This window comes from Cryptomeria japonica, chromosome 8, assembly GCF_030272615.1.
Source record: "Cryptomeria japonica chromosome 8, Sugi_1.0, whole genome shotgun sequence".
NCBI lineage: Eukaryota > Viridiplantae > Streptophyta > Pinopsida > Cupressales > Cupressaceae > Cryptomeria > Cryptomeria japonica.
This window is the reverse complement of record NC_081412.1, coordinates 551,201,450-551,214,042: the sequence shown is the minus strand read 5'-3', so window position 1 is coordinate 551,214,042 and position 12,593 is coordinate 551,201,450. Positions and strand designations below refer to the sequence as shown.

The window sequence follows — 12,593 nt, the reverse complement described above, 5'->3', positions numbered from 1 at the left end:
GTTTTTGAAAAGGTTCAAACAGCAAACAAGAATAACACACGAATACTGGGAAGCATCTATCCTTTTAAAAATTCTGTATAGTGCGCCATGAAATTATATTTCTTATAATATTATATTGTCTCTGGTCGTCAAAAGTTCGGTTTGCTGTGTGCCAGCGAATGGTGAGCGCAGCAGACAGTAGTTGTGCCTGGATTCCCCTTATTTTTTAATGCAAGGAAAGAACATTGAATAGTTCGATCGAGTCATTCCTTTTGTAAGTTGCCAAATCGTGCAGATGTACCAGATAATTAATTCCTGAGCTCTTTTTAAAACTAAAAGCAAACATAGAATGCATTGCGCAGCTCCCAGAAATGACAATAAGAGACAAGTTAGGTCAGTATTCTCCATCATTGCCTGCCACATTCCATTGCAGATCACATCCTTGCCTACACGTGCCTGGAATATTGTTTTGTACATACGCTCTCAACAGCAAGCCATTTCCAAATCTTACATTTTCTACTTAAAATGTGTTTATGTGCGTTTCGACAAGATGCTTCAATCTCCTTTTAAAACTTGGTTTGGTGTATTTAACTTAATATTTTAGAGAGTTCGGTTGGGATTTTGTTGGGAGGGGTTGTCATCTGAATTGACACGCTCCTTACTCACAGATGTAATGGAAATAAGAAATCAAGGTACGTATAATCAAAGATTGAGTTATTTATTTTATTAGATAAAAGTCTATTAATCAAGAGTTATGAAGATTAAAAAAAATTTATAAATAATATAATAATTATCAAAAAAATTAAGGAAAAATCAATGAAGCTTTTTAGATATCTATCATCAACAAGAATCTATAAATCTTACAAAAGTTTTTAGGAAAATAAAAAACTTATGATGAATTTTTATTATTTTGAAGAAGATGAAAAAATTAAATAGCCTTTCTAGAGGACAAAGAATCCCAATAAAAAATCAACCATCTTCAAAGAGTCTTTGATGCCCATTACCTAGAGAACCAGCAACCATATTCTATTTTAAAAGTATATGAATAAAGGAGATGAAATCAATGTCTTGAGACATGAATAAAGGAGATGAAATCGATATGTTAAGTTCTTGAGACATTAACATGGTCTTAAAGTGATTACATACAAAAGGTGTTGAGAAGACATCATATGCAGGATGCAAAAATATTTAGTACATCATCATCCAATTACTTTAAATTGACCAAGGAGATGTGTCCCAAGGCACAAGACGATATGGACTACATGTCCAAGGTTCCATATTCTTCAATAGTTGGTAACTTGATGTTTTCCATGATGGTGTGTAAAAGGCCAAATATTGCACATGCAGTGGAAGTTGTGAGAAGGTAAATGAACAATCTTGGAAAAGACCATTGGAATGTAGTAAACTAGAGTCTTAGGTATTTGAGAGGTACTACTACTTAGTCATTATATTTTGTGGCTCTAACTCCACTCTACATGGATATGTTGATTCCAATCTAGCAAAAGATAATGATAGTAGGAGGACCACAACATAGTATGTGTTTATTGTATGCGAAACAACAATTAATTATATTTCCAATTACAAAAGGTTGTTGCACTTTCCACAAAGAAAGTACAGTATGTTTCTGCTACATAGACTAGTAAGGACATGATTTGGCTACAAAGGTGTATGGAGGAATTGGGCAAGAAACAAAAGAATAGAAGATTATATAGTGATAGTTAGAGTGACATTAATCTTGCAAGGAAATAATCCCTACACTCTAAGATGGATCCTATACAACTTAGGTACCATTTTAGGAAATCAATCTTAGAGGATGAACAATTGTAACTCAAGAGAAACTGACTTTCCCATAAGTTTCTATTGGCCTTCAAGTATGATAATAGTGTAAATGAGAAACAAGCCATGTCCAAGTGTATTAATCTAGTTATAGCTATAGGTGCAACAATGTTCTCCAAGTGGGAGTTGTTGGAATGTGGTGATTAATCATGCTACTGGGCGTAAATTTTGGAGACTTTGTCAACCATGTTCTACCCCTAAATTAATTAACAGAGTTAGCTATCATTTTGGCATGTAAACTATCCATTGTAAACTACCAAAAGGCTTGATAATTATTGAATATTAATATGGATTGTGGAAATCTGATATCTCTAATTCTAAAAATAGTTTTAGACTTTACAATCCTTAAAGTTGAAGATAGTTTAAACATTTAATGATTAAGTACAACATATAGTTACTTGAGAAACACTTGGTTTCTCATAAAACATTATATGAGCTTCAATATAAAATTTATGTACATAAATCCAAAATCTTGTTGAACCTAAAATGCTAAAATAATCAAAGAAAGTTCTTGTAAATTCATAATCTTGTAACAAATTAAACAATATAATGACTAGAAGAACTATCCATTCTCTAGAGGTGTTATAATGAAAAACGTCTTTCCTCATTAAATTTAAATTTCTTTGAGAAAGAAATTCAATGTTTGCATAGCATGTTTATGATCTTACAATGTGTTGCAAACTCTTAAATTGATGAAAACCAAATTCGAATCAACAAACCGAAGGAAAAAAAACATAAGAAATTTGTCATAAAAGATTTCATATAGAAGGTAAAAAATTATAAATTATTTTAAAAGATAAAAAAATGCATGCCACTTATAGAAAAAGAAGAATAACCTTCTCTTTCTATCTTATATTCTCATCATGGTTACTTTTTAAAGTTTTTCATATTTAGAAAACATTGTTCCATTATACTAATGATAATTATTTTTAACTCAAAAAATATCATAAAAGAGTTTCATCTCTCAACAAACCAATAGTTATCAATTTGAACAATTTAGATGAATAAGGAGAATTTTAAAATTTAGAACCATCATTATACAACATTAATACTTCCATCAAATTAAGGGTTGTCATGAAATTGAGGATTGTCATATTAAATATTTATTTAATTTGCCACACATTTTATCAAAAATTTGAAAATAAAATAGAAATAAATATTTATTTCTATTTGAGTAAATAGAGTTCAAATTTTCATCCAACTAATAATATATAAATTTTTCACCTTAATTTTATACTTTAAATTTAGTATTACTAAATCAATCAAAATTCATCATATCCTTTTGAATACTAATCAAAACTCTCATTATGACCACCTTTTAGATGGCTTAAAAAATTTCATTAATAATGAATTTAAGATTATTTTAATTGAAGACGTATATGAGACATATGAGTTTCTTAAAAATTATTGTCAAAATTTAATAAGGAAAAATAGTTCTAAAGTTAGAATCATCAGATCAATTATACATCATCACATCTTTCTCTATATTCCTTAAAATCTTTATTGTCACCTTTCTTTAACTTTTTATGAATTTTATTATTTTTTATTGGAGACATATGTGAGACAATTGAATTTTTGTAATTTCAAATCTTTATTGTCACCTCTCATAAAATATTTATTATCTTTTTTATTATTGAAGACATTTGTGACACAATTGAATTTTTATAATTTATGCGGCCTATTTTTAAATATCAATTAAAGTTGCATGTATTGAAGTTCTAAGATTTATTCTTATATAATCCTGAAAACATATATGAAACATTTGATTTTTTTAATATATGCAATATATTTTTAAATAACAACAAAAATTGGATATATTGAAGTTCTAAGATTTGTTCTTATATGATCTTGAGTATAACAATGAGAATACCCTAAACAATATTTAATATATTAAGAAAATTAAAATTCTTAAAATTCTTAAAATATCTACATATGCTAAATTATTTCTTATGAAAGAAACCACTCTATAATTAGAAACATACTATTTTTATAATCGATGATAGTGAGAGAGTGTGCTGATGGTGTTGAACTTATGACACAATTAGATATCGAAGCATATGCCAAATTCACACACAAAATACTTCTCACATTTCTTCATAGCCACGGAACACATTCCTCCAGAAGAAAATGATTGAGAACTACACTTCTTATAAAATGTATTCTAATGGACATTACAGCTAGAAAATGTATTGTAATGGACATCTTCGAATGCAAAACAAAAATCTGACGAGGCAAACTCCTGAAGAATCGTTTGCCTTGCATGTACGCTTGTGTTTTTAAACTCAATAAACTGCGCAACATTGTGTGTTTTTAATTGCAACTGGCAGATTTAGAGTTTATCTTTGTTGGGGATTAGCTCTCTCAGTGACGGCAGCAAACAATCTCTGGAATTCGGATTCGTCTTCTAATGCACTAAATTGTTTGTGCGGTTTAAAAAATCGTGTTTCTTGATTAAAATTTTCAAATTCTAATCAATTATTATCTATGATATCAAATTGTCTGGTTTTATTTTAGGTTTAAAGTTTTAAATAGTTCATTAGGCAGCTTTGAAGGTGGGAAAATGAAAGGACAATTACCGACAATTGAGCCTTTCTGTTCTCCTTTTGAGTGTCATCTCCAATCTAACAAATATTTAATGAAAGCAAATCCAGGCATTATTATTATTATTATATGAAACGAATAAAAAATTTCTTAAGGTTTTTTCTTTTTAAAACTGTCCTCATATAAGCTATTGGCATTTATTATGCGTCAACTTTAACAATATCTTGCAAGTGATTATAATTTTGTTTTACATTACTTTGTATACATTTGTTTTTTAATAGCTTGGTTTATTTGGTGTATATATTATTTTTTTATTGTTTTAGTCTTAATGAATTGATATTTTATAATTAGAAGTTATTATAGAGTAGGTTGTGTGGCAGGACTTAATTTATAATATTGAAATTTTACCTATCTTATTCAAAATTTGATCTTTTAAAAAAATATTTATTTCACTTCCTTGCATACCAAAGTTTTTTTAGTTGTACAAGTTTTTAAATTGTACTATTGTGAACATGTTTATTTCATATAATTTCTAATTCATTATAATTCATCAAAAAATAATCTAAAAATCAACTGAAATATCACCTATATCAATACTACTTATAAATTTATTTACATCTATAAAATACACGAGTTGAACAAGACACATCAAATCTATATCTACATAAAGACCTTTTTAATTATCTTATGCTAGATCCTATCCAATTTACAATTTTTTATTACTTATCATAATTTTTTAAATTAGCAATCATCCAAATCAATGTTCTATAAATCCAAAAACATATGTAAGACTAATTTCTCTTTCCTTAAGCCAAATGAATAGTTTTTAATTTGATTTAATTTATTATTGATTAGAAATGATCATTCAATTAGATAATAAATTAGTGAGCCAAGTAAACTTACACCAGCTAAAGCATTTCCCTAGGTTTTAGTTAATGTTCTTTAATATTACAATTATTTTATAATGTGTTTTCAATAGTGAAATTTTTTTTTGGTTTAGTTTAATACAAATTGTACCAAACCATTAATCATGATTGCTAGATGTATATGCACACCATATAAATCAAGAAATTTTCATATAAGAATGGCAAATGATATTGACCTACTAATAAAATTTGAGTGTATCCTTTTTATAATGTATGTAGTCATTGACTTCAAATTATGTAGTACATTGATAAAAATAATACAATTATTATTTTAATTTTGAATGCTTTGGATGGAGAATAGAATTATACATTTATATTGATATTTAATAAATTCAATTGATTTTACTAAATCAATATAATTATTTATCACTCATGAGCAATAATAATGGTGATTTTATTATATAGGCCTTCCTTGCCATTTTTGTTTTGGAATTAATCTAATTACAATATTTTTTTATGCAATAATAAATCTATAAGTGGCACATTATTTTATGTAAGGAGTTGGGGAAAATATTCTTGATGCTATTGGGCTTTCATGTGTCGCTACAATTTTGGTATTGAACAACAAGTCCTATACATGGTCTTGGGTGTTATGTTTTTGTTACCCTAAATGTGGTTTTGGGTGTTATGCTTCCTTTTTTGGGTCGATGGTAATATTCACACTATCAAGGACTATATATATTTTGCTTGTTTCTTAGATGGAGGTCACATTTACAAATTGAGCCTTTCTCTCTACCACCAAAATTTTGTTTTTGTTATCCTTAGCTTGGTAATTGTTGCGGATGAAGCTCATCTCTCTTCTCTTCACACTTTTTCTCTGCCTTTTCTACTTCTAGTTTTGTGTTGGGTATGCATAGATCAAGCTTGGCTCTCTGTGCCGCTTTTGGTTCTCTTAATTTTTATGTACTTTCTGTATACTTTTGCAATTAATTTAATATATATGCACTTGCACTTTATCCTAAAAAACAAAAAATAAATTATATGCAACTTAAATGGACCAAATACCTATTAGTAATCATAAATGTGTGTAATCTCTAACTTTTATATCTAACACCAAAAGACCAATAGTTGAAAAAACAAAATATTCGTTGTTATTAAAACAACATATTATTATAAAATTCGCCTTTTGTTGCATGGAATGTATGGCAGGAGCATAATAATAGGATATTTAGAGAGGAGACTAGAAAAAATAAGGTGCAGTTTCACATCATAAAATAGCAGTTTAAAGAGAACCTGAATGTTGCTTCCTTCAGTCCGTCCAATATTATGTCGTGTTTGCTTGATCTAAGAATTAAATAATGTTGGGGTATAACACATAATCTCTTGTATATAAACTAGAACAAAATTATATTTAAAAAAGCCTATTCTTGGACCCTTTCAGATGAGGGATCGACTAAATGAAACTTTGATGGTTGTTCTAAGGGTAATCCTAGGTTATCAAGAGTCGGGAGGGGATTATTAGAGATAGAAGAGGACACCTGATAGAAGGGTACTATATCAATTTGGACAGGGGATCCAATAACAGGGTTGAGGCTATTGTAGCCTAGCAAGGACTTAGGCGGCTATATCAATTGAAATGTAAAAATGTAATCCTTTGAAGTTGGTTCCAAGGTAATTGTGGATTTTCTTAAATGGTAAGGTGAATACTCCATTGGAAATCAAAAAATTGTTGAAGGAAGAAAAAGGTTGAAAGGCTATTTTCCCATAATCAAAATTGAGCATATTTTTAGGGAGGGGAATAGAGCAGCTGATGAAATGGTCAATCAAGGATTAAACCATAATGAATGGTGTTTCTTCAATTTAGGCAATGTCCTATCAGGCTTACAAAAATTCTAGCTGACGAAAGCAGTAAGGCTTATTTGGTTGAGTCTATCTCATAAATAGATATTAATGATGATGGAAAATACTTGATATATCTATTGAGATATGAAGATCGAGTGCTAAATATTTTTAAATTCAAAAAAGGATGTTGAGTTGGTGGCTGACTTGGATTTTAACAGAGGTGTCGTACTGGAGTCCTTTTAGGAATTATGATGGCAAGGGTGCAATTAATATTTTAAATATGTTAGTGCTACGAAATGATCTAATAGCCACTTGGTCTTAATTGCCAACCATGAGGAAATTATTAGATGGAAAGGTGGCGAATGTATCTCATTACTTCGTAAGATTAATTATCATGTGAGGTGTCTTTTCAATTGTGCGGAAAGGTGTGAAGATCATTTCAAAAACTACCTTTTTAGAAGTTTTTCTTTATTTGGTGGGGTTAGCGATTCGAATTGTGGGTATTCTTTGTGTCCCTTTTAGATCTCTTACCAGGTTACCATGATCCTGATTTATGACATGAGGGGTCCATTGAAGAGGTTTGAGCCAAAAAAATATAAAGATCTTCAAACTAATGAAGAATTGTGGGACCTCTTCCATAGAGCTAGGATGACGCCTTTTTTATTTTCTATGAGAGGGTGTAACAAAGTAATTTCATCAGGATTTTGCAACTCCTGGTAGAATATTAAGGTCTATATCAAGAATGTCTCCTTCGTGGTCTCACCTAAATAGATTGCAAAGGTTAATAGTTTAAGGAATGAGGGGAAGAAGGTTGATAAGATAAGCTCTAGAGACCACAAGAGCTATTTGAAGAAATTCTTTGAGAAAGGTCAAAGGATAGTGGTTGTGCAGAATGGGTATGACTACTTTGTTCTCCCCAAACCCTATGCTATTGTTAGTTATTTTATTTTGAAATACTTCACATTGGAAGTTCATTACACTACTATGCATGGCTACCATTTTCCTATTCTCAACCACATTAGGAACAAAGAAAAAATTAATCTACATTATTAACTGTTTACTTCATTGTCTGCTAGTATTATAAAAGTTGCTACCCCACTACTCTACAAAGGCCTATTTATGCCCTTTACAAGTATGCGTTTGATCACTACCCTCATCATAACTTCTTGTTAACCCTTCCTATGCATCTTGAACCTAGAGATGAAGCCTCCTACTCATCTGTGAGAATTGAGCTTATTTAAACTAACCCTCTATTGTCAAATGAGAAAACCCCTGTAACTAAGACTAAAGGGAAAAATCCTACTATTGAATTGGCGTCTGAAGCCCTTGAAGTTGCTCTACTTAAGACTAACCCGCAAAAAATAAAAGCTACTACTCCTAAAAATAGCTTGACTAAAGCTAGGAAGATGAAAAAAGACTCCAAAAAGAAGAGAATAATTATAGATTTGGATTTCTATGATACCGAGGCAAAAGATGAAGATTTGGAGGATAAGGACAAGCATAAGGGGAGCTCTACAGAAAGAAAGTTGGATCGCCTCCTTGCTAAAGATAAGATAGATAAAATTGAAACCAAAGAGGTGTCCACTAAACCTATGGAGTTTTTGACCCCTGAAGATGACAATGGCTCTTCAAGTGATGGGTTGGAGGATGAGGAATTTGAGGTGGAAAGAGGGGAGCAAGAATATGATAGTAAGGAGGATACATAGAGCTTTAGTGGCTCTCAAGGTGATAAGGAAGATAAGGAAAATTCAGAACAAAACTCCTTACCTCAAATGACATTTGAGAGAGATGAAATGGTGTTCCGTTCTTAGGACTCTCCAACTGACAATGAAAAATTCAGTGCTAAAAAATAATAGAGTTATATAATTAAGCTTCAAGTTAAGGTCATGAACCTTGAAGAGAAGGTGGAGGAGTATAAGCAAGGGTATAGGTTGATGGGGGATGCTCTAGATTCTCTATGTATGATTATTGATGGCGTTATGAGGAAAGAAACCATGGGGTTTGTTTTGAGGCAGAGAAGGATGAAGGGAAAATAAAAAAAGAAGAAGTGGAGTGGCAAATTTCTTGAGGATGACCAAAAAGAGGATATGCTATGCTCTGAGATTTGGTAGGAGTAGATGAAGTATCTTGTGAAGAACTAGAATCTCATCAAGGATGGTTCAACTACTATGGGGTTGGTGCTCTTTTTTGATGGGTTTAATTCTGAATAAGGATATTAGTAGTTTCACTTTTAGTCATTATATTTTTATGCATTGTTATATCACTATGGACTTATGGTTAAATATGTCTGTGCATTTTCTTAGGGCGTTATTTTATCTTTATTCTAATACTCTTATATTACTATGGACTTTTTGCAGTTACCTATTAGTAGTTTAATTTGTGTTAGTGTTGGTATGCTAGTTTTTTTTTAACTTTTGAGAGTTGTTTCTATGCTTTTTGGGTGTTTGGATATGTGATGCTTGAGGTTGTTTAGTTGCTCTCTAGTTTAGTTGTTTTGTGAGGATTTAGGGCACTTTCCTTGCTAAAGTAATCAAAAAAATATTATTATATAGAATATAACTTATATTGAACATAAAGAGACCAATTGTTGAACACTAATACCTTTGGACAATCCTTCACATTTCATGAAAAAAAAAAGGTATTTATTGTGTTCACCTTTTATTTGTGATAAGGGAAATTATAAATATGAAGTACTCCAATGCATATACATTGTTACTCCAATAGATGTACACATAAGAATAATATTTTTTCACTATGACAGTAGTACCCTTTTAAGTGAGAATCTTATTTTATAAATGACACTGTGAATAGCTATAATATTTTATTTAAAATAAAAAATTATCTATTTCACTTGTTAATGAACGTATTTATGCCTTTTTTATATAACATTTATAGGTTCTCTTGTGTTCAAATATTGGTCCATTTTGACCAGCACTTGGTAATTTTTTTATTTATATGTAGATTAATTATTTACAATAAATAGTATAAATATATGACATGACTGGATATTATAAGAACAAGTAAGTGTACAACTATTACACCCTGTGCAACTACTCCCACATTGATAATGGTTAAAATTATATACCCATGCTCTTTTCCAAAAATTGATAATACAAAATAGTTTGTTTTTTTTCCTTAAAATAATTATTATCCCTTCCAAAGTTGAGAGCTCTGAGGAATGAATTATTTGTCCAAGATGGGTACCAGAGAACTCTTCAAATGCAGTATTGTGTAAGGAATTTTCAGCATGCTTCTGGTAGCTCAGCTTCTACTTCTAAGGATATTAAAAGCCAAAGCGTGGAGATCTCCCCCATCCACTTGACTTGCCTGCAACGATTTTATCTCATCTTCGAAAGCATTCGTGTGATGGCCTACAGAGAGATCTTCGCAGTAGTCCATGTTCGTGGAAAAGCACAAGTTCTTATCAGTTTTCACCTCGAAGTAAAATGCAACATTCTCTGACGCACTTTGATGGCTTGACTGTGGCTCACTTGAAGAATAATAATGATCTTCGTAGGGTCTAGAATATGATGAAGTAGAGATTTCAGCGTGAGGGGAAGGTCTTAATGATGTCCTGTCAGAGCTAGCAACAAGCCTAGAGTGAGCAATGCTCAGTTCAGCTTCCAAATGTGCAACCTGCAAAATGGAAAACAATAGATTCTGTTCAATAATTTTAATCCTAAATGTTGAATTTAGGATTTGTGGTCTTCTAGTCTTAATCTTACAAGAAGAGTAAATGGAATTCATAGGGTTAAGGACAGTAGGAACTTCTTGTATTGCTATGTTAAAATTTGCATAGATCTTACAACATAAAGTAAAGGTCCATTACTAGTGGAACTTGACATCTTCAATCTTAATGGGTTCATTTTTTAATATCAAGAAGATATACTCGTTGAGAAGATTGAAGGTAAATACTTGCGTACATGGCATGCCAGGATATAATTGATAACTATTGAAGGGATCTGCAGGATATAGTGATTGCAGTTACATCAAAATCAATTAATGTTGATGGAATCACAAAAAGTAGACTACAAGGGATAATTAATTTCAAATGCATAGATCAATGACATTGACTTCACAAGCATCTAATGCAGCCTAAAATAGAAAATAAATCACCACTTTCTACTTTTAAGGTGTTGTTAAGATTGGCATAGACATCTTGAGATTTATTCCTGGAAAAATGAATTAAATCTTTGTATCCTAGGTAATGGCAAGAACGAATATTTCCGTTTTAAATGTAGATATCTAAACTGTAGAATTACACAAATTAGTGACTTATCAAATTATATGTAGTAGCTATTAGTTTCAAAATAGGTCTATTATTTTCAGTCTATAGATTAGACATCCAAATGAGAATAGATACGATTATTGAAATAGTGGACACCTGTCTTTAAAGAGTAGTTGTTATCCAACGCCCTATATAAGGTTTGCAATAAAAACTCTAGATTAAACGGTGGTCACTAATAAAAGTTCTAGACCCATATCCCGAAGCTACTCGGAGAGTTTAATACTGTGAAAATACTTAGATTTGAATGAATAAAGACCTTAATAAGAGTTCTAAATAGGGATATATAAACAAACCTTCTGTTGAAGAGCAGAGATGTGTGAAACGCAGCCATAAATGGGATCCTGGAGGCGAGCCTGTGCCTCGTACGATATGCTGACAACTGCATCAAATCTTTCTTGTTCCGATGGAATGTTGTGCAGCAACTTAGAGAAGTTACTTGCACCGAAGATCTTATGTATTGCAGCAAAATGAGCTGCACCCAGTTCCTCTGTAGAGAAATAAGGAGCAAACACACACCCTTTCACACACTTTCTCCTCAGAAACTTACAAGCTCCGCAGGGTGCTCCTCCTTCTCTTGCTGCCATTAGAAGACAAAATGGATGCTAACTTCTGTTAACTTTGGTGTGGAAGAAGCAGAAATAAATCGCTTATAAGAAGGCCAACGACCTTAAGCAAGAGAACAGATTGGCGTACACAAAATTGAATGATAATTTTATTTTCCAGTGCACTCACTATCACGTTCCCTTGCTGTTGTTCATTGCCCGACATAACAACTGAAACCAAAATTAAAAGTTAATGGGTATATTATTCTAATAAACTGATTTAACTGCGAACTTTTGAAAAAATTAAAAGAAATTACTTAGAACTACTTTGCATACAATGCAATCATCGTACAAACCGTGCAAATTCTTTATCAATTAATTTGAGCTGCAGCCTGCTTTGTATTTTTTATTGCACATTATTAAGGTGGGATTCTATCGTGACATGAGCCAGCCTACATAAAATATGGTGAAAGTAGGGACATGTTTATGTGGTTATTTCTGGCATAAAATTGTTGGGTTTGATAAAATTTAAATTCTTAGAGTAGCTTTCGGAATGGAAGGTGGGAAAGACAAATGATTATCACCGACAAGTGAGCCCTACCGTTTCCGTCCCTTGCCTGCTACCTTAATCTGAAGTTCACTTCCGATCAGACAAATATCTCAAATATTCATAGTTTTGTCACTAATGAGATATGTAAA

The 12,593-nt window shown here is 31.3% G+C and overlaps 1 protein-coding gene across 1 annotated transcript; it reads right to left on the bottom strand.

Annotated features, from left to right (window-relative positions):
• Positions 1–10,325: 10,325 nt before the first annotated feature.
• On the bottom strand, positions 10,326–11,936 carry LOC131067078 (LOB domain-containing protein 29-like). Its single transcript, XM_058002005.2, has 2 exons — positions 11,646–11,936; positions 10,326–10,700 (listed from the first exon to the last, which is right to left on the bottom strand). Exons 1-2 carry the CDS (start codon positions 11,934–11,936, stop codon positions 10,326–10,328), a joined length of 666 nt encoding a protein of 221 aa, XP_057857988.2.
• Between the last annotated feature and the right edge of the window lie 657 nt (positions 11,937–12,593).